Here is a 21,113-nt window from a genome sequence, read left to right on the forward strand (position 1 = left end):
TATAATGATTTTTTTTTAAATAACAAAAATCATATTATCTAACAATGATTAATCTTTACTACCTTAAACCAATGAAAACAAATTTTAAACTATATAGTTTATTTTTAAAATTAAACAAAAACTAAATGTTTAATTATTTACTCGATAATATAAATCTATGAAGCGAAAAGTTTATTTTTTTAAAAAAATTATAAATTTGTGAAATGTTACAATATCTTTGGATTTGACAGTAAAATAATATTTTACTAATCTTTATATATATAGTTACGATTTTAATAATGAAATAATAATCCGAAAATATATATATAGAAGAAGATACAAATACATATGAAAGTTTGAAACAATCTATTCAATGAAAAAAATATATAGTAAACTTATTAGTATGTTTTAAAAATTGATAGACACATATATATTATAATATCTACCAATTTAGAATTGAAAACAAAATATTTATATAAAAATAAATGAAAACAAAAATCTGCGCGGTTGCGCTGACCGAGATCTAATGATATACTTAAAATTGTTAGAAAAATTCAACTCAGCACAGGGTCCACTTAATATTTAAGCCGGGTCTGACTTTAATGTTCTCTATGGGTAAGGTTCATTTATGGGCAAATATATAGCTGTATTAATCAACTTTGATTAAAGTTGATTTGGTGGTTTTCGAGTTTAATGTTTTTAATTTATCTGTTCACAAAACTTAATGCAGGGCAACGGTGGATGACAAAAGGATTGTAAAGGAAAACTTATGCATACAAATGTCCACCTAGTTTGATAGTTAAAATTAAAAGCACATTAAATTCGGTAGGCTGGTAAAGTTATGTGTTGCTTAGTGGGAATAGAAGCTAAATTATAAGTATAAGATTAAATACTTGAGAATGTGATAAAAGACAAACAGCTATTATATCTACTTGCATAATCATCTCTTCTATATTAATTGAAAAACATTACAACATTGTTTTGTAACCACGTGTCGCCATGAGAATAAAATTTAGAATTATTAGAAAATAGCCCGGTTTATCTTAACTTACATTATACTTTTTATTAAACTAACTATCAAATTAATAAATAATAGACAAAAGAATATTCTCACAATTTCCTTAAATAAAAGTTACGGAATTACGTAATATGAATAACGTACATATGACATTAATGATTATGAATAATAAATATTTGATAATAATTTTTGTATCTTAGTTTTTTTTGTTTAATTTTATATTATTAAAATATATTAAATAATCACATTAACCATATAATAAAAATTTTAATTTTTTATTATATGTTATATTTTGAATTTTTAAAATGACAATAAATTAATAAAAACGTTAAATGTTTCACACTAAAATTTTGTGAACAATGATTTAACTTTTTTGTAATAACAAGATAGAAATGATCATAAATCGTATGAATATGATGTCTCATATAATAGAAATTCATATTATATATTAATATAGTTTAAAATTAAACTATATAACATATAAAATACATAAATATGTTAATTTCTAAATTTGTATTGAAAAAGTATTGAAGCCTGAGTATTTTAATTTTGAAATTTTCATTGAAAAAAATCGTACATTAGAAATTTTGTGTTTATCATATGAGTATGAATTCTCCATAATAAATATTTATATTAAAATATACTATATATCTATCGTCCTTATCATCGAAATTTAGTTATATACTATATTAAATAAATAAAATAATTTTTTTAATTTATTTACCAAAGAAATATCGTAAATAAACTAGAAGCGTTGTTTTGATTTATGTGCTTACTCTAATTTAATTATATATATATATATATATATATAATATCTAAATAAACGCAAATAAATAATAATAGATAAAAACATATTTTTATATATGACTTTGATCCCGCGCGGGTCTTAATCTAGTTTTAGTTTACTACGATGTGATCAATTACATCACTATAAAGATTTATTTTGACTGCGAACAAACAATATTCTATCTAAAAAATACGACGATTCTAAATTTTAATTTGATTACTTTCGGGTAATACTGTAAATTAGTAGTCTATTCATTTTCTCAGCTTTGTTTCAAAAAAAAAAAAAAAAAAAAATTCATTTTCTCAGCTTTTACAAATTTAAAACGCTTAAAATATACTCCAGCTAGCTAATTGTCCTCTTCTTCTTTACACAATTTCGTCAGGTTTCTTCGAGAAAAAGAGTGGGAACCAAGCGGGGATATTAGCCTTTCAAAAACAAAAACATCAAGATCAAACAGTTCATTAAATTGTTTAGAAAAATGTGTGTTTAAGTGTTTGTTAACCATGTAAGAAAATTGAGAAATTTATATATCCTTTCTTCAACCTTTTTCTTATAAATTTATATGTTTTTTCTTATGTTTTATTTTGTTTTGCCCTTTCATATTGTTGTCTTCCGAAATTTTAGAAATTTGTTTAGATAATCTTTTTATAGAAGTTTTAGCTCAATTGAAAAAAAAACTTGTATCATTAACTGTGTCAGAAGTTTCCGATTAGATAATCTTGTTAAGTTTTTGTTTTTTTTTTTTTAAAGATATTTGAAGCTGACAAATTGTAATTTTATGGAGAAATAATAATTTTATATTTCATTAATTTAAATATATTCCATTAAGATTCTTGAAACCAAACAGGCAATTATGTATCAATATGAGCAACGAATGACAGTTAATTTCTGAAACTGAGTGTCTCAAAGCAATTTTCACAAACCGAAAACATTTTGTTACAAATGTCACATGATATTGTCGTAGTTTTTCATAATTTCCATTGTCCAAACGAACGCTTCTAAAATACATGGATGAAAGACTGGTTCGTGTTATTTTTGCCTCCATTAATCCATCATGCTATATCAATTTTGTCCAGATAAAATTGCATTTGCATTTTATAAAGCATCAGTAGAATACCTTTTTTTGCTAAGTATTTGAATTTCATTACTAAACGAGGCTGGTTGTTTAATACAAAGTTTTAAAACATCCTAGATATCCTATGCCAAAAAAGAAAAAAAAAACAGAGAATAGCTAAACGGGGACACTTCAGTCACTAAAGAATCAGTCATATTTCAGCCATAGTAGCATGAAGTTTCGAAATTTCTTTCGCTCATTCCTTGCTAGTATAGCGTTGCGAACAAGTCTGTCAATCTTCTTGCAGGTTACTGTTGTAGGAGTCGAAACGGAGTTGTGAAGCCTGTTGTTGCGCTCCCACCAGATGGAGTAAACCGTAGCTTGAACAACCAAACATCAAAGAGTTGTAGAGGAAACTTTGTCCTTTAGCTCAAGCCAATCCATGAAAGCAGTCCATGTATGGAAGAGAAACTGATTGTAGCCCAACCTCTTTGTAACAAAAAGCCAAATCTGCTCACTGTAACCACACCGAAGAAATAGATGATCCCTTGTCTCCCTGTACGTGTTGCAGATACAACATTTGTCTAAGGTCTGATCACCCCAAGCAGAGGTACGCGCACGGGTTGGTAGACGATCGAGGTGAGCCAACCACATCATAAAAGCATGGCTCGGGATGAATCCTTTATACCAGACAGAATCAGTCCAAGATTGCTCAGTACCTCTGTGTCGAATAGCCTCCCAAGTATGCTTTGCAGTGTACGTTTGTAGAGCGGAGTCATCAACCTCCCAAGCATATAAATCAGGATCAGTAGACAAGGAAGGAAGAGGTATTGTACAGAGATAAATTTGCAGGGACTCAACCTCCTGAGAACGAGCAGGCCGCAGCCGCCAACCACTTGTAGAACAAGCATCAGAGACTGTGGATTGAAGGGGTACTCCTAGCTGCGCTGGGCCGGAGGGGCCGATGATCTTGATGAGTGGCCCCATTGGCGTCCAATGATCATACCAGAAGCTTGTGTTTCTTCCATTACCAATGTAACATCTCAGGAATTGCTCAGCTAGGTTTCGAAGCTTTAAGAGAGCCTTCCAAATCCAAGAAGTCTGAGTTGAGGCATCCAAGCTCCATATACTGAAGCTTTTAAACCTATGTGTTTTGCACCAGCTTACCCAAAGAGATTCGTTCTCTGTGAATATAAACCACACCAGTTTCAGGCATAGGGTTTTATTCCAAGTATGAAAATCTCTTAGTCCTAAACCTCCTTCAGATTTTGACAAGCAGCAGTTTGACCAAGAGACTCTAGCCGCTGCTCTGGAGTTTATATTCCCATTCCACAGAAATCTAGAGCACAGAGATTCCACTTGCTTTAAGCATTCTTTTGGTAGAATAAAACTTGAAAACCAGAAATTCAGAGTGCCATAAATGACTGACCCAATCAGCTCTCTACGGCCCGTAAAAGAGAGAGCTCGAGAAGACCAAGAAGTAAAGCGTGATCTTAATTGGTCTAGCAGTGGTCTGTAGTCGCATATCCTGAGTTTCCTGTGCATAAGAGGGAGTCCCAAGTAACGGACAGGAAGAGACCCAATGGAGAACCTGTGAGCCCTCATGTCCATGTTTTCTGTCTGGTTCAGGCATGCAGTATATAGTTCTGTCTTGCTACGGTTCATTGTCAGACCAGACCATGCAGAAAACCGATCCATTGTTGCTAAGATTTGTTGAAGAGAGCTGTAATGACCATAAAAATATCATAATATCATCCGCGAAAGCAAGATGAGTGACAAATGGGTTTGAAGCCGCAGGATGGTAGCCAATCATGCCTGACGCAAACTCTTTGTTAATCATTTGAGAGAAGACCTCCATGGCAAGAACAAATAAATATGGAGACAGAGGGTCACCCTGCCTCAATCCTCTAGCACCTTTAAAGTAACCACACAATTCTCCATTTATGGCCACTGAGAAGCGAGTTGTAGAGATGCATTGGAAGATCAGATTCACAAAGGCTTCGGGGAATCCCAGAGCCCGAAGGATCTTTCTTCAAATCAACTTTAAGCATTGATCCCTTACTGATTTTCTTCCAGTTGTAACCTTGGATCAATTATGTGGCCATAAGAACATTTTCCACTAATAATCTTTCGGGAATGAAAACAGACTGAGAGTTGGAGATAATTAGGGGCAGAGTCTGTTTAAGTCGTTCAGCCAACAGCTTAGATACAGCTTTATAAACCGTATTACAACATGATATCGGCCTAAAGTCAGCGATCCGGTTTGCGTTCTGCTTCTTTGGAATCAGAGTGAGCGTTCCATTGTTGAAGGAGAGATCCAGAGGAGAAGAACTCATGAACGGCATCAAGAACATCTCTTCCTACAACATCCCAATTACCCGTAAAGAACTCTGAAGGAAAACCATTGGGACCCGGAGCCTTATTCTTAGGCATAGAGAAGAAGACCTTCTGGATATCTTCGTCTGTAAAAGGCTGAGAGATGCTTTCAATAACCGAACTGCTCAGTCTCTGTGGGAGGAGAGCCAAGATATCATTCAAAGAAGCCGAGGATTCAATCTGATTTCCACCCAAGAGACTCTCATAAAAATCCAGAATATGACTTTGAATGTCCTCTTTAGAGTCCAGAAGATGATCATTGTCATCCAAGAGGGTGAAAATAAGATTAACAGCTTGCCTTGTTTTGATGGAACGGTGATAGAAACCAGAACTGCAGTCATCCTTTCATAACCAGTTTACTTTTGATCTTTGTTGAAGGAAAGATTCTTCTGCTGAGGCTAATTCAAACCATTTGTCATGAGCTTTCTTTTCAAATAATGCTGCAACAGGTGATGGGAGTTGAGACATACTCTCTAACAGGCTTGGAGGTCTTCAAATGCTGCACTAACACGCTTTTCAAGCTCTGAGTAATTCTCTCTGCTAAAGGAACGAATCACGCTTTTCAGTTCCTTCAGTTTTCTTGATACCCGAAGCATTTTGGATCCTTCAAAAGAGAGAGCTCTCCAACACTCTCCTATCAAGATCCGGAAGTCGGAGGTTTAGTTTAGCATACTGAAGAATTTAAAAGGTTTTTTTCACCTTTTCCTTCTTGGAATCAAGGTAGATACAGCATGGGCTGTGATCAGAAATGCCAGGGTCACCAAATACTCCTAAGGCGTTAGGAAAAAAATTGAGCCAGCAATCATTTATCATAATCCTGTCCAGCTTTTTCGAGATAAGAGTATCACCTTGCTTGTTTGACCAAGTGGAAGAATTACCAATACATGGCATGTGCGAGAGTTCTGCTGATGTAACACACTTTGAGAATTCCCTCATGCCAAGGGGTGAAGAGAACTGATCCGCTGATGAGTGCTCCGAAGGAAAGAGAGTTTGGTTAAAATCTCCAAGCACTGTCCATGGACGGTTTCTGGTATGAGAAGAGACAACAAGGAACCTGAGATCAGACCATAGCTGTTTCCTAACAATTCTGATATTAGATCCATAAACCATTGTTGCTGCAAAATCCGATGAGACCAGAGGCAGCTTCACAATGCAAGAAATCGATTGAAGAGACTTATGACATACTGAAACAGAGACTGAAGGATGCCAAAGAAGCCAAATTTTTCCTAAATCCGAAAATTCGTAATTACAGTCATAATGCCAGCCATGGAAGACTCTTCATCTTCCGATTAAGAGGTAAAAATCAGAGGTTTAAAGGGCCTCTGGCCCTAGCTTTACCAAAATATTGCTTCTTCATCTTCCGATTCATAACTTCAGTGAACCGATCAGTCAACTCCGGTGGGTTATCTTCATCAGCAGAGATGCTATCTGATCCTGAATCAAATTCTGTGTCAGTTCCCTGAGCAGAGTTCCTTGGAGAGTTGAAACCCGCAAAGTCAACAACCAGTAATTCTTTCTGGGCCGCAGACACTGCTTGGCCGTTTTTAGATTGGATACGCAGAGTTCGGTCAGCATTGCTTTTGGCTTCACCTTGATGCTTCTTCACTGCTGTTCCGGTATCTTTAGGAGGCCCAGTCCGTGAAGGTTCAGGAATGTCCACTATAGGCACTTGACTGGCAATGGGAGCCTTGTCTTTTTGCAGACCCATACGGGTTCTGGTGCAAACCTTCGAGCTATGCTTGATAGAGTTGCAGACTGTGCATCTTGGCACATTGGGGCACTTAGAAATCGTATGACCAACCTTGAGGCATTGACTACAAAGAGAAGGAAGCCATGGACTTGAGACAGTAATTCGAACGACTTCTTCGTTCTCGAATTGGGCGTTCACAGCTTCAGGGAGGGGCTTTCTTGGATCGATCACTGTGTACACTTTGGCAACCTCAATATTTGTAAGATTTTCAGTTGATGGGTGTAAACAGATAGGGTGACCCACCAAGCCAGCTATCTCCTTCAAGGCATCTTGATTGAAGAATAGAAGTGGAACACCGGTGAAATCAAGCCAAACCGGGACCGTCGACAGCTCAGGCTTTTCAGCTTGGACTCCGGGAGACCATTTGGCAACAAACATAGTCTGTCCGTCGACCTACCATAGGCATTGGCTGAGTATGCGGCGACGAGCATGTGGGCAAGGAACACGGAACAAGAACGCGTGCCCTTCCATCTTTGAGACTGAGATATCACGGCGTTGTTTACTCCATATACCATTGACAATAGCATGAACAGCTCCTCGAGCTGGAGGTTCCTCATAGAACTGACCGAGGATAAAGCTATCCCAAGCTTTCTTGTTTTTCTCTATCACAAAATTAGGGATCTTTATGCAAGCTTCCCCTGAATCAATAGTGAACGGAGTGCCTTCAGGTTCGAGCTTTTTAGAGGTCGTCTTTACAAACTTACGCCAGTGGTTGGCAGCCAACTTCGCATTATCTGAACCAGTGTTAGCATCACGTTTTTGGGGTGAGTTTAACTGTTCCGTTTCAGAGGATAGGGGTTTCTCCACAGGTACTGACGTAGTCGTAGCTGGAGTGTCAGATGAGGGAGGCACGAACTCTCCTTCTTCAATGGTGGCTGTGACAGCACCTTCAATTTCAGGGTTAGGGTTTCTGTCGACTCCAATTGAGATGGTAGCTGAAACGACACCAGATTCGATTGGGGACAGGTCCTCTGTGGTAACGTCGGTGGCTGTTACGGCACCTATAACTTCGAGATTTTTGTTTTCATGAGCTCCAGCAGAGGAGGTGGTGGCTGTGACGGCACCATTCTCGACTGTAGACAGATCCTCAGTTGCGGCTCCGGTGGCTGTAACGGCACCAGGAAGGCCTAGATCTGATGGATCTGTGTTTACTTCAACAGCTATCTCTGAGGAGAGAGGCGCAGAAGATCGGGAGACAGAGGAATTGGAGGAGGCGGAACCAGCGGGGCTACCGCTTGCAAACTTGGACTTTAGTTTCTTCTTCTTCGTCATCTGTGGCGGCGGAGACCGATGCCGTGAAAGGCGACAGTGAGCGGCGAAGGACAGGGACCTCAGCTTCGTCGGTTTTGGAGAGAGCTCTTTCCACTTAGAAGAAACAATTACTCCTCTCAGTAGAATACCTTCGTCCCAAGATTTGAGGTAAGAGTGTTGCGCCCTCCATTTTATGTGATTGGGTGATCGAATGTGAATCATCTACCCGCGCTTCAATCCAAAGTAATGACGTTGTTTCTGCCGGCTGCAGAGTATTTCTGAGATCTATATTATTAAAAAATATATATTATTACGTCCCTTTGAGATGTAGCATAAAATCCATAGAAATTGATGATTTTCATCTGAAAATATAATATAATTAATAAATTTAAAATACCTTCTTTTGATTTTAATATATTTTGATAAAATTTAAAATCTAAAAAAAATACATCTCATGATGTTAGATAAAAATACATCTCATGATGTTTAGATAAAATTATAATTAAATAATCTAAATTCCACAAAAAAAAACAAAACAAAAACTCTTTAGCTTTTCAAACTGAAGGTGGGTCAAATTTTAGGACGACAATATGAAGAAAGCGTCTTTCTCTTCCGACGAGTCGACCTCAAAGTTTGTTATATAACACACACACACACACACACACACACTCTCTCTCCCTCTCTTTCGCTCTGTAACCACATTCTCCGATGCAATCACCTCGACGCCGCTCTGTTGATTTGGAAGCTGGCTTTGCCGGCGATGAAGGCGTGACACAGGAAATGGCGGTGTTTCACGACGGCGGCGTTGTTACTGAGTCCCGGAACCCCTTTCGACGCTTTAGAGTAAACGGCTTCAGTTTTCGAATTTGTTTCTGTCAAAAACGGTGTCGTTACCCCCATGCTTTTGTTTTCTTTTGTTTTTGTTGCAGAGTGCTGTGCTTGCGATTACTGCAACAAGGCGTTTTAAGATTGTGTTGGATTCTAAAAAGGATTCTGAGAGAGAAGAAGTCTGCGGATCTCATGATCATCAAGCTACTACAAGGGTATGACATATTGAAACGAACAAAGATGATTACTTTTGATTCAAGCTCCAATTAGAAGTTTTGTGTTGTTGGATATATTTTTCCTAATATGGGGCTTTGCCTTTTAATAGGCTGCTGCACGGCTTCTATATCAGTCAGAAGAACCAGTACAAGGTACCTTCCTTATTCATCCCATATTTGGTTGATTGAAACATCATAAAAGCTAAATAGTGGGACAACTGTTACCTTTTTATTAGAGTGTTTTCTGTTGTTATTGTAAGTTTAGTGTTTATATTACCTCATTGGGGTCCATCTGTTGTGATGTGCTAACATGAATTCGTGTTTCCACTTTTTAGTTGTTGGAATTGAAATCCCAGATGAGTTTGGTGGCATCAAACTGGAGGAATTTGTTTCTTCCATCTCTCGTGATGATGGTCTACGTGTTCTGAAGCTTTGTGATGGGGCAAGCTGCTTACCATACACTATTTCTACCCAGTTAGTGTTTTACTTCTGTTTACTTATTGGGTCCGTTTCGTGCTATACAGGTTACAGGATTATCACGTCTGTTGCTCACTGATCTAGAGAAGGGTATCTGTGGTAGTCATGAAGACATACAGAGACGAAGGGACATATTTGGATCTAACACTTATCCTTTGAAGAAAGAAGGCAACTTTTGTGTATGGTGACTAACTGTATTTGTAGTATTCTGTGAAAACTTTGACAACAAAAAAAAAAAAAGAAAAAGCTTTCATACTGCTGTTCTGATTGTAGATGTTTCTCGGGGAAGCAAGCCGAGGTTTTACTTTGATTGTATTGGTGTTTGCGGCAATGGCTTCTCTGCTGCTGCAAATAAAAACTAAGGTGGGTGGTTACTGAAATGTTTGCCTATTCTTCTTATCTTGTCGACTCTGTTTGGCTCACTCTACACTTTTAGCTTATTTGAAACCCAGTGCTGTTTGCCATTTTCTCTGTCTTTTTATATACCCTGTGTTTGTTTGCTAGAGTGGTCCACTATGCCTATCTATTCTAGTTGGTTATACTGCCAAGCATCCTATAATATTCACGTCCCTTGCAGACTATCAATCATGGATGGTATGAAGAAGCTGGCATCATAATTACAGTGATCCTTGTCATCTTTGTGACAGGTATCCTGTTATCTTCGGTGCTTCATTTCACCTTGGCAACTTGTTCTTTACCTGTAGAAATTACTTTAAAGAAGAAATCAATCACATCTAGCTCGGTTTTATGTAATTGTGTAGCGAGTAGAATTGGTAATATTTCCCCTTTTCTTCAGCTATCAGTAATTACAACCAGTCTCTTCAGTTTGAAAAGGTGAATGATGAGAAGAGAAAAATATGTATCGAGGTTTGTGCTCATACGGTCATACCATATAGCTTTCCATGATTACATGATATGTTATTCGTCACTAACTTTTGCTGAATGTCACTGGATACAGGTTACTAGAGATGGAAGACGGGTCAAAGTTTCGATCTATGATATAGTTGTTGGCGATATTATACCTCTTAAAAGTGGTGACCAGGAAAAGATCCAATCTTTTTTTCATTGTTGGGTGGTTTCATTAAACTGGAGTTTCATCATTAAACTGAAGTACGATACAATATGCTGCAGGTGCCTGCAGATGGTGTCTTAGTTTCTGGGTATTCACTTCAGATAGGCGAATATGAAACCATGGGAACTAACAAAACGGTAAGCTTGTACTTTGTACCAAGCAGTAAAATGCATTATTATGTCATACTATTTTAATATCTTGTTTGCATAAATAGGTTAACAAAGATACAGATATAGATCCAATTCTAATATCCGGATCTATAGTGGAAGATGGCATCGGTACCATGCTGGTACGAATTAGCTTCACATCTCTTTTAATGTGTTATCGATTCAGTACCTTGTCCCTGTATTCACCTCAAATCACATGGTCTTCCAGGAAGTAGTTGTAAATGATATAAATACATAGACTTGAGTTTGGTTAGGACGACGTGACAAGAGTCTAATGAGAAAAGATTCTCTATTTCTCTTTCGTACAACTGAAGGTTGCAGACCATGCTTTTTCTGATTACACTGGGTTCTTTGCCTCACTCTTTTCTTGTTCTGCTTTTCGAAGGTTACTCGTGTCGGGATGAACACCCAGTGGAGGATGCCGATGGCTTCTATTCCACTATATACTGGTAGACAGACACCGTTGCAGGTACGTTTCATTGGTCACTGGCCCTTTTATATTTTCTTGTTGCAGTTCCTTATTCACCTGTAAGTCACTTTTATTAGGTGTATCTGAACCGAGTTGTAACTGCATTTAGCCTAATCAGTATCTCGGTTGCTTTGGTTGTTTTTCTTATCGAGTCATGCCTGTAAGTTTGTCTCTATACCAAGAATTTCTTTCTGTTAATTCGTCTCAAATCCTACTGCTCGATTCTCATCTTTAACAAACCTTTCGCCCCCAGATACTTCATGGGACGAACCAAAAATAAAAATGGTAGTCCGTTTGTTGCTGGGAAAACTACGTTAGATGAAGAAATAGACATGGTGATTAAGTTTGTAATTTTGGGGGTAAGTATAAATTAAGTATATGATAATTATATTTCACCTTTTATATCTGATCATGTGGTTGATCTTTATGTGTGTATCTTTGTAGGTTACCATTGTAGTGGCGGCAGTGCCTGAAGGATTGCCATTAGCTGTTACCTTGAAGTAAGGCTTTTCAGACATCTGCTACTTGACAAACCCTTTCAATTTCTATTAACTGTCTGTAGCCTATCTGCATCTTTTATCCTCGAGCTTGCAAAACCTAATTGGCTTCCTACAACTTTCTTATAGCAGTTTGAACAACTAACTTTCTGTTTGTGTAATTAATGCCAATTACTCCGGAAACAGCATTGCCTATATGTCGAGAAAACTTGGAGGAGAGAAAGCTTTGGTACGCAACTCGTACATGACTACTTTTGTCATACTTTTATAATAACAAACTAATAATCTCACGGAATGTTCAGGTGCAAAAGCTCTCTGCCTGTGAAGCGATGGGGTCTGCAACAACGATTGTATGCCACAAGACCGGGACTTTAACCTTAAATCAGGCAATTTGCTATCTCTCCTCTTTTTTTTCACAGCATACTTAGTTACTTTATTATCCCCTTGTGTCATTGTTTCTTCACAACTGAATATTTGCTCATGAAATTGAGTTTGTTGGCCCCTACCGGATCAGTTCTCCCTTGTTTACACAGCTTTCCTAGTGTCTGTTATTAAACTTTTTGTGTTCCTCATCATAGACAGTTCATTTTCTTTTAAGTAGATGGAGGTTGTTGATGTTTGTGCCGGAGGAGTACGACCGCAGAATTTGGATACTATGTCAGAGTTGTCTCCCCTTCAAATCTCGTTGATCGCCGAAGGAATTGCCCTGAACACGAATGGGAGTGTATATCATCCTGAGGTACGATCATATTGTCTAGTTTTGCGTAGTTCGGTTCCAGTTCCTGCGTTATAATTTGATGACTCAGCCTTGATTGATTAAAATCAGGGAGGGTCTGAAGACTCTGAACCAGAGGTCTTTGGATCAGCAACAGAACGTGCCATTCTTAATTTCGGTGTCAAGGTGGGGCTTGTTTCTGATAATGTTTATTAGTTATCTCAAACGTAGTTGCAACCATCTGATTGCAGAACTAATCTAACTCATCTTTTTGCAGTTAGGAATGAATTTTGACGAAATAAAGTCAAAATCAACAATTTTTCGCGTTTCACCTTTCAATTCAAGCAGAAAACGTAGAGGTGTTGCAGTCCAATTGGTAATGTAACCTGATTTCTTGTTCTTGCTAATTTATCCCACTTTCCTACCTACTTCATTTGGTAGAATTGGTTCAGTATGTTCGGTTTTGATTCAACTTTTTAACGGTTTCATGTGTATGTGAGCTATACCCCTTTTTGTCTGATTTTTTTCTTGCTAATACACCTTTAGCATGATTCTCAAGTCCGTGTTCATTGGAAAGGTGCTGCCAAGGCTATTCTAGCTTTTTGCGAGGGGTATATGGCCAGAGACAACATAGCATCTATGGACCAAGAAAAGGTAATTAATTTACTTGAAGAAAAATCATTCACTATATTATAATCATAAAGATGCTTATTAAAAAAAAGGAAATATATAAAGGAGGCCTGTAGTGATCTTGATTTCTCGTCTTATCTGTGTTCTTTCATTTTCCTTTTTCAGATATCTCAATTTGAAAATATCATTGATGATATGTGCAACGAAGGATTGCGCTGTGCTGCCCTTGCCTACCGAAATTATCCTGAAGGAGATATTCATAGGAACGAAGCATTCACAAATATACCTGAAAGCAACCTTGTTTTGTTGGCTATCATTGGTATAAAGGTAAAATTTTGCTTTTCAACATGGAATCAGTAATGACGATTGTGGAATTTTAAATTGCTAACTTTTGCTATATATGCCTGCAATATAGAAACTTATCTTCTCTTAAAAATGGATACATTGTGTGCAGGATTCTTGCCGACCAGGCATAGGAGATTCAATCGAACAATGTCGTAATGCTGGAATAAAGGTGACATTTTTATCTTCTCTTAATCTATTTGAAAGCTTCTCATCGTTTTCTAGGATCCAAACCCATTTTGTTATGCAAGACTATATGACAAAAAGTTTTAGATCAAATTGTTTCTAGAAGCTGATATGGTAATCGTATTTTATTTGTATCGTAGGTGTGCATGGTGACAGGCGACGACCTTCTGACTGCCAAAGCAATAGCGATGGAGTGCGGGATACTGACAGCAACATCAGATATAAATACAACAATCTTAGCAAGCAACTTTTCTTCGATGTCAGATGCAGAAAGAGAAGAAATTGCTGAAAATATTCTAGTGAGTATAATTATGTTCTTACCCTTATTTGTTGGTACTGAGATTTTGCAGCGGATTAAATAAGCAGTTAACTTAAACAACCTTACTTGTGATAGGTGATGGGTCGATCTTCTCCTGAAGAAAACCACCTTCTACTTAAAGAACTGAGAAAGAAGGGACACGTGGTTGCAGCAACTGGAAAGGGAATCCGCGATGCTCCGAGCTTGCGCCAGGTCCTTAAAAATTCTAATTTGGCCTCAAAATGAGATCTTCCCAATGCCTGCTATAGCTATTGTTGATTCTTGGACCGCAGGCGGATATCAGTCTTGCAATGGGCATTGGAGGGACTGCAATTGCTAAAGAATGCTCTGATATCATTGTGTTGGATGACAATTTTGCTTCGATTCTCACGGTTGGTGAAATATCATGCATCAATTTAGCTGATATCATATTTGAAAAGGGTTGCAACTGAAGAAGAGAGTGTTTGTTTTAAGGTCATCCAATGGGGACGATCTTTATACACAAATATTCAAAGATTTGTTCAGTTCCGGCTAACAGTCAGCGCATCAGCTCTAATTATATGTGTTGTTGTGGCGATTCATTCTCATGAAATTCCGCTAAATGTTGCCCAGGTAATTTTCAGTCTCTGCATCGTGAATAACTCACTCTTTCTTTCTCATCAATTTGCTTTACATTTCTATATGCAGCTTCTATGGGTCAATCTTCTCATTGATACTTTTGGAGCGTTGGCCTTGGCATCAGAACCACCTATTGACAACTTAATGCGACGGTCGCCAGTTCGTAAAGGGTATGGAAACGGTTCAGTAAATCATATTTCAAAGGAGAGATTCCTTAATTACTATATATCATATGACTAAATGACCATATCAACCGTTACTTGAGCTCTCTGCAATTCCAAAAGATGCTAATTCTCAACAGTTCTCAGTTCTGATTATGCAGTGGAGCCAAGAGGACTGCTTGGTTCTGCTCTGCTCCAACTTATGTGAATTTTCTGAACTGGATGGAGAGAAATGAGTCCAAGAAATTTCTTATAAGTAGGAGCAGAACCAAGTCATTCTTTTGTTCCTTTGGAGCCCATAGCATGATTGGACAATTGAACTTTTGGCAAAAGCATTTCATCAGGATATAAATTCCCTGCTTCTGTTTCACTTTCATCATATATAAGATGCAGTTTGATGGTACTCCCTTTGCCATTTCAGAGCACCCTTTATAACCAAACTCATGTGGGCGAAGTTTGTCTTACAGGTATGCCCATGTACAACCTTCATCTTCTCGTTAATACTAGTGATTGTTTTTTCATATATTTCAATGAAGTAAACACAGTTGCAAAGCTTAATTTACACAAAGATAAGCCTGCTTCTCCAGGTTGCTTACCAAGTGACTGCATTGCTTCTTCTAAACTTTCGTGGAGAGAGTATACTGAAACTGGAGAACAAAAGTGTAGATCATGCTTACAAAGTCAAGAACACACTTGTTTTCAATTCCTTTGTCTTCTGCCAAGTAATCTCTCTCACCTCTTTTTATGTTCTCTCAAACACCATTCTGTATTTTCTTGGCGAGAGCTTCACATTCGTTGGTATCCCGGTCTGAATTTATGCAGGTGTTTAACGAGTTTGAATGTCGGACTCTTGACCAAACAAATATGTTCAGTGGAATCTTGAAAAACCATTTGTTCCTTGGAACAATTATTATAACTGTTATACTTCAGGTAATTCTTTATTATTCTATCTTTCATGCTGATTGCTGATTGCTGAACACTCCCTAATCTCCATGCTTGCTTTTCTTGTTTCCATCAGGTAATCGTGATAGAATGCCTTGGCATTTTCATTTCCACAGTCAGGCTTGACTGGAAGCAGTGGCTGATCTCCATTGGAATCGGATTTTTCAGGTAATACTTCACAAGAAACAATCGTCCTCTGAATTGGCGAGACCTTTAACTCTGTTTTCTATGTTTTTGTACAGTCAAGTGGCTGGTCGCTTTCCTTTCCAAGCTTTTCCTTATCTCCGGAACTAAGATTCTTCTTAAACACCTGTAAACCTTATAGTGTAAGAATTGTGTTTTACTCTTTTACATCTTACTACGATATGTATAAAAGATGTCATTTATTCACAATCTCTATGTTTGATTTCAGGTTTGGATACTTCTCCCGACCGTTGATCATAGTTTCGACTTAGCAAGTAATAGTAGATTTCGATTTTCTATGTAAATAAAATAAATATAAACAAAAAAAAACGAAAAGCACATAGGTGCATTTGTGTTGTAACTTGTAAGCGCTTCGAAGTATATATAATCTTCATTTGTGTATAGGATCAGTGGTATGGATCGTTGTACAGAGTATATAATCGTAACTTTTATCTTGTTTTTTTTGTTGGACTGCAAGAAACAATCTTTAGAGATTTTATCACCTTCCTTAATAACATTTTTTCTCGCAAGTCCGTATAATAAGTAGAGACAAGCCTAAAAGAATTCAGTGGTTTAGTGTTAATACACCGAGCTTGCAGTTTGATTTTTGAATTTGTTTCTAGGTCTAAAGGTCTTTTATCAATTTTAGGGTCCAATATTTAGCTAGGTCGACTCGGGTCAGCACTAAACTAGATTCACTATTCGACATGGAAATCATATAATACCTTTCAAAGCCAACTTAATGTTGAACGGAAATTGTTTACATATGTATTCCAAGTTGGCCATATTGAATCTTTGACGTGTGTAGAACAAACACTAACCTTTTTTGGTGAAACATTATTATAATAATAATGCATCATGTATATTCCTTTAGACCAGTCAAGTTGACAATTTATCCATCTTTAAATTACGCACGTCTTCTAAATGAAACATTCTCTTTGTCAACGTCTGGTCCCCAAATTTATATATAAATATGCATGTTACGGGCGGTAAGAATATCATCACCAAAACTTGGAAGTAACATTCATCGTGGAGAGGCAAAGAAGAGCTCATCATTTCGAAATGAGGTCGATCACAACTTTGTTTTTCCTTTTCTGCTTCCTTGCTCCTTCTGCTTTGGCCCAGCTCCGATTTGGCTTCTACGGCCGATCATGCCCACGAGCAGAATCTATTGTTGCTAATGTTGTTGCCAACCGTTTCCGCCGTGACCGTAGCATTACTGCAGCGTTGCTTCGTATGCAGTTTCATGATTGCTTTGTCAGGGTTAGTACGCTTCTCCTTATGTGCGTTTGTGAGTGTATATATCATCAGTGCAAGTCTGAAATCTTTTTAAAACAAAATCTCTGACATCTTTAAACAAAAATCGTAACAAATAATAGTTTGTGTCCTTATTTTTCATATAAGAATTTCATAATGCTCTACATACAGTTAAAATTGTCACATAAAATCATGATGCTCTAACCGACTGGTTCTTTTAGATGTATATCATGGACTAACTAATATATCTTGACGTAACATTGACGAAATCAATATTTTTTGGTATGGTTAGGGTTGTGATGCTTCCCTCTTGATCGACCCAAGACCCGGAAGGCCTTCAGAGAAAAGCACTGGACCAAATGCAAGCGTTAGAGGCTACGAGATCATTGATGAGGCTACGAGACTTCTCGAGGCTGCGTGCCCCCGAACTGTCTCATGCTCAGACATTGTAACTCTAGCCACTAGAGACTCGGTCGCATTAGCTGGTGGTCCAAGGTTCTCAGTACCAACAGGAAGACGTGATGGATTAAGGTCAAGCCCCAATGATGTGAACTGCGGTTGAAGAAGGTTGGTCTGCACCCACGATGTTGATGGAGGACAAAACTATGGGATTAAAACCTAAAGACAGGTGGACCGAATCTGATAAGGCTGCTTCGAAATTCAACTCTAAAGCTCTCACTGTCATATTCTCAGCTGTAGACTTGGATCAATTCAAGATCATCCAGGGATGTGAGTCAGCCAAAGAGACTTGGGATACTCTGATCAATCACTTCGAAAAAAATACCAGTGTGCGAAGAACTAGGATTGATCATTTGGCTTCAAGTTTTGAAAAATTGAGAATGGGAGATGATGAACCCATTGATGGTTTTATATCCAAAATCAGCGAGCTAGCCAGCGAGTCTTCTGTTCTCGGAAAGAAGTATGAAGAAAAGGATCTGGTGAAGAAGCTACTGCGATGTCTGCCTCCTCGATTTGAAGCTTACAAAGCTGTGCTTAACATCGCTGTGGACACTGACGAGATGAAGCTTGATCAACTATCTGGTATCTTGAAGGTTCATGATCTTGAAAAGACTGATCGACTATCAAACACTCCTAAGAGTATAGCCTTCTCGACTGAATCTAAAGGAGATGACAGATTTGCAAAGATTGAGGATAACTTGAGATTAATGGCACGGAATTTCAACAAGTTTGTTAAGCGTATGGAGAAAGGTGGAGGCAGATCAAATGGACGCTTTCAAAAGAATGAATCTGAGCCTTTCAATTCTCAAACCTCAAGGTCTAATACTGCTAAAAATTCAAGAAGGAAAGAACTTCAGTGTCATGAATGTGAAGTATTTGGTCACTTTCGAAGTGAGTGTCCTCTGGCTAAGGGAAAGGAGCTTAAGTGCATTGATTGCAAAGGCTTTGGACATACTCGTAGTGAATGTCCGAACAATTTGAAAATGGACAAATCGCTTGTGTGTTTCAGTGACACAGACTCAGACAGTAACAGTGATGGTGAAGAACTGCTCTTAAACTTCGTAGCATTCGTTGCTCAAGATGATGCGGGAGATAACAAACCAGCTGAGGGTCCTGAAAATGAAGAGGATGGTGATGATCTTATTCCAGATCTTGAAGCAGAATACAGATCACTTTTTAACAAATTTACTGAGCTAAGTCATGAGAATCTGCAACTACTCAAAGACAGAGCAATGCTGAAAGCTCAGGTCAATATTCTGGAGTTGGAGCAACCCAGCATCCAGTCATCTTCTCAATCTGGGTCAAAGGAATCTGATCAAGAAATTCAGTCTCTTCGAAAAACAGTGTCTGACCAAGAAAAAAATCAGAAACAATCTGAGGTCAAGTTTAAGCAACTGAATGATCTTCTTGTTCAGGAGATGGACAAGAGCAAATTACTTGAAAGTCAACTCACTGAAAACTATAAGAAGCTGAGGATGCTCAATACTAGTACCTCGACTCTCGATCATCTACTAACTTTGGGTCAGAGTTCGAAAGCACATTGGGGCTTAGGATATCAAAGGCCTGCATCAAAGACAGTTGCTACAGGTGAGAAAATAGTCTTTATAAAAGAGGCACCAAGCGAAAAACTTGAGAAGAACTGCGTAGCGGCTAAACCTGCCTCAGTGAATGTCAGAACCGAAAACAAGGTTGTGTCAAAACAACGAGGGAATGGTTGTCTTTTCTGTGGCAAACGAGGGCACAATGTCAGGTTTTGCTATTTCCGTATGCATCAGTACGAACGAGCTTGGAGACTAAACCTCTGCCATATAGAACCCAACAACTATGGTCATGTTTGGATAACAAAACGAGACTTATATCCTAACTACAAGGAGCACATTCAAAAGGTGTCACACATGGAGCCTGTTGTGTCAAACACTGCGACAGAGCACAATACGGTATGTAATATGGCACGCATACATGAGGAGAAGGTGTCACACATGGAGCCTGTTGTGTCAAACACTGCGATAGAGCACACTCCGGTATGTAATATAGCACGCATACATGAGGAGCCGGCTCTGATTAGCAATGTCGCCTATACTAGTACTGAACACAACAATCCAGACAGTCCTCCTTGGTATTTCGACAGTGGATGTTCTAGGCATATGACCGGAAATCAAGACTACTTCGATAAAATTCAGTGTGTGAAAGGTGGTAAAGTTACTTTTGGTGATGGAAGCTATGGCAAAATTCGAGGAGTTGGTGTAATGGAGAGAGATGATCTTCTTCGTCTTATAAATGTATACTTTGTGGATGGACACAAGGCCAATCTAATCAGTGTGATTCAGCTCTGTGACGAAGGGTTGGAGGTTATCTTCAACAGCAAATAATGTCGTGCGATTGATGCAAATGGCAATCTGGTGCTGTGTGGAGTACGTTCTGGTAACAACTGCTATATGTGGAAGCCATCACATACGTGTTTTACTGGCAGGGAATCAACACTTGACCTATGGCACAAGAAAATTGGGCACATGAACACTAATGGACTAACAAGACTCGTGAATGCTAAAGTGGTTAGAGGAGTGCCAGAGTTGGAACGAGAGACAGACACAGTGTGTGGAGCGTGTTGCAAAGGAAAACAGATCAAGGTACAACACAAACAGATTGCTGAAATCAGATCTACACGCATATTGGAGCTTGTGCACATGGATCTTATGGGTCCTATATGTAACACCCCCGAACCGTCCTAGAGATATGGTCGATCAACCGGCCAACAATCAAACAAGAACATGACCGATTGATCGTCCAACACCCAGGGTTGGATATGATTGAGCCAACCGGCCAGCCAACAATCAAACAAGAACATGACTGATCGTCCAACCCAACACCATGGTCCGGAAGCGCTACGTGACGGGCTAGGGACGATCCGGTCAGAGTCACAACATTTACTCCACGACCTAGACCAGTTCATCCACTAACTCGTCCCGTTGCGTCAAGTCACAAGTCTTTGCAACCCGTACCTAGAGTTAGCGTTTTCCGTTAGGTCAAGGCCTAAGGCTTTTCAACCCGTACCACGACCTAACGTTGTGTTAGACCGGACTAGTCAAATATCAGAGTACTCATGAAGCGCATATAAAAACAATTTCTTTATTGATTCAAGAAATATTCATACATTAAATAATTCAAGACTGGGCCCGACCTAATGCCAAATCGAGTCAACTAAACACAATTCAGAAAACCGTTTACAAAAGGCATGAAAATCTACACCGGCGGTCCTAACGTCCAGCACCAAGCTATCTGATCATCCTTACCTAAAGCGACCTGCAAAAAGGACAACGAAGTTGGATGAGTAATCTAGTATTACTCAGTGAGCTGGCGGCCTCTACCCGCAACCTAGACTTTA

The 21,113-nt window shown here is 38.4% G+C and overlaps 4 protein-coding genes across 4 annotated transcripts; 3 read left to right on the forward strand and 1 right to left on the reverse strand.

The window, feature by feature from the left end:
- Positions 1-6,517: 6,517 nt before the first annotated feature.
- Positions 6,518-7,342, reverse strand: LOC106331999. The gene has a single exon (XM_013770447.1). It carries the CDS (start codon positions 7,340-7,342, stop codon positions 6,518-6,520), a length of 825 nt encoding a protein of 274 aa, XP_013625901.1.
- A 1,450-nt stretch (positions 7,343-8,792) lies between these two features.
- LOC106307693 (calcium-transporting ATPase 8, plasma membrane-type-like) lies at positions 8,793-16,405 on the forward strand. Its single transcript, XM_013744718.1, has 34 exons — positions 8,793-9,058; positions 9,145-9,258; positions 9,369-9,411; positions 9,594-9,700; positions 9,783-9,914; positions 10,009-10,098; positions 10,313-10,382; positions 10,532-10,602; positions 10,694-10,777; positions 10,867-10,944; positions 11,022-11,096; positions 11,360-11,443; positions 11,521-11,603; positions 11,697-11,802; positions 11,888-11,943; positions 12,127-12,169; positions 12,243-12,326; positions 12,542-12,679; positions 12,767-12,841; positions 12,930-13,031; positions 13,202-13,309; positions 13,451-13,612; positions 13,740-13,799; positions 13,954-14,112; positions 14,208-14,324; positions 14,405-14,503; positions 14,586-14,723; positions 14,799-14,899; positions 15,312-15,357; positions 15,478-15,612; positions 15,713-15,820; positions 15,909-16,000; positions 16,075-16,158; positions 16,245-16,405. The coding sequence occupies exons 1-33, from the start codon at positions 8,924-8,926 to the stop codon at positions 16,124-16,126; spliced, it is 3,147 nt and encodes a 1,048-aa protein (XP_013600172.1). The 5' UTR covers positions 8,793-8,923; the 3' UTR covers positions 16,127-16,158; positions 16,245-16,405.
- Positions 16,406-17,077: 672 nt separating this feature from the next.
- LOC106332007 (peroxidase 44-like) lies at positions 17,078-17,834 on the forward strand. Its single transcript, XM_013770459.1, has 2 exons — positions 17,078-17,278; positions 17,565-17,834. The coding sequence occupies exons 1-2, from the start codon at positions 17,078-17,080 to the stop codon at positions 17,832-17,834; spliced, it is 471 nt and encodes a 156-aa protein (XP_013625913.1).
- Positions 17,835-17,856: 22 nt separating this feature from the next.
- Positions 17,857-20,100, forward strand: LOC106332016. Its single transcript, XM_013770470.1, has one exon. It carries the CDS (start codon positions 17,857-17,859, stop codon positions 20,098-20,100), a length of 2,244 nt encoding a protein of 747 aa, XP_013625924.1.
- Positions 20,101-21,113: the final 1,013 nt, after the last annotated feature.

This window comes from Brassica oleracea, chromosome C1 (genome assembly GCF_000695525.1).
Source record: "Brassica oleracea var. oleracea cultivar TO1000 chromosome C1, BOL, whole genome shotgun sequence".
Lineage (NCBI taxonomy): Eukaryota > Viridiplantae > Streptophyta > Magnoliopsida > Brassicales > Brassicaceae > Brassica > Brassica oleracea.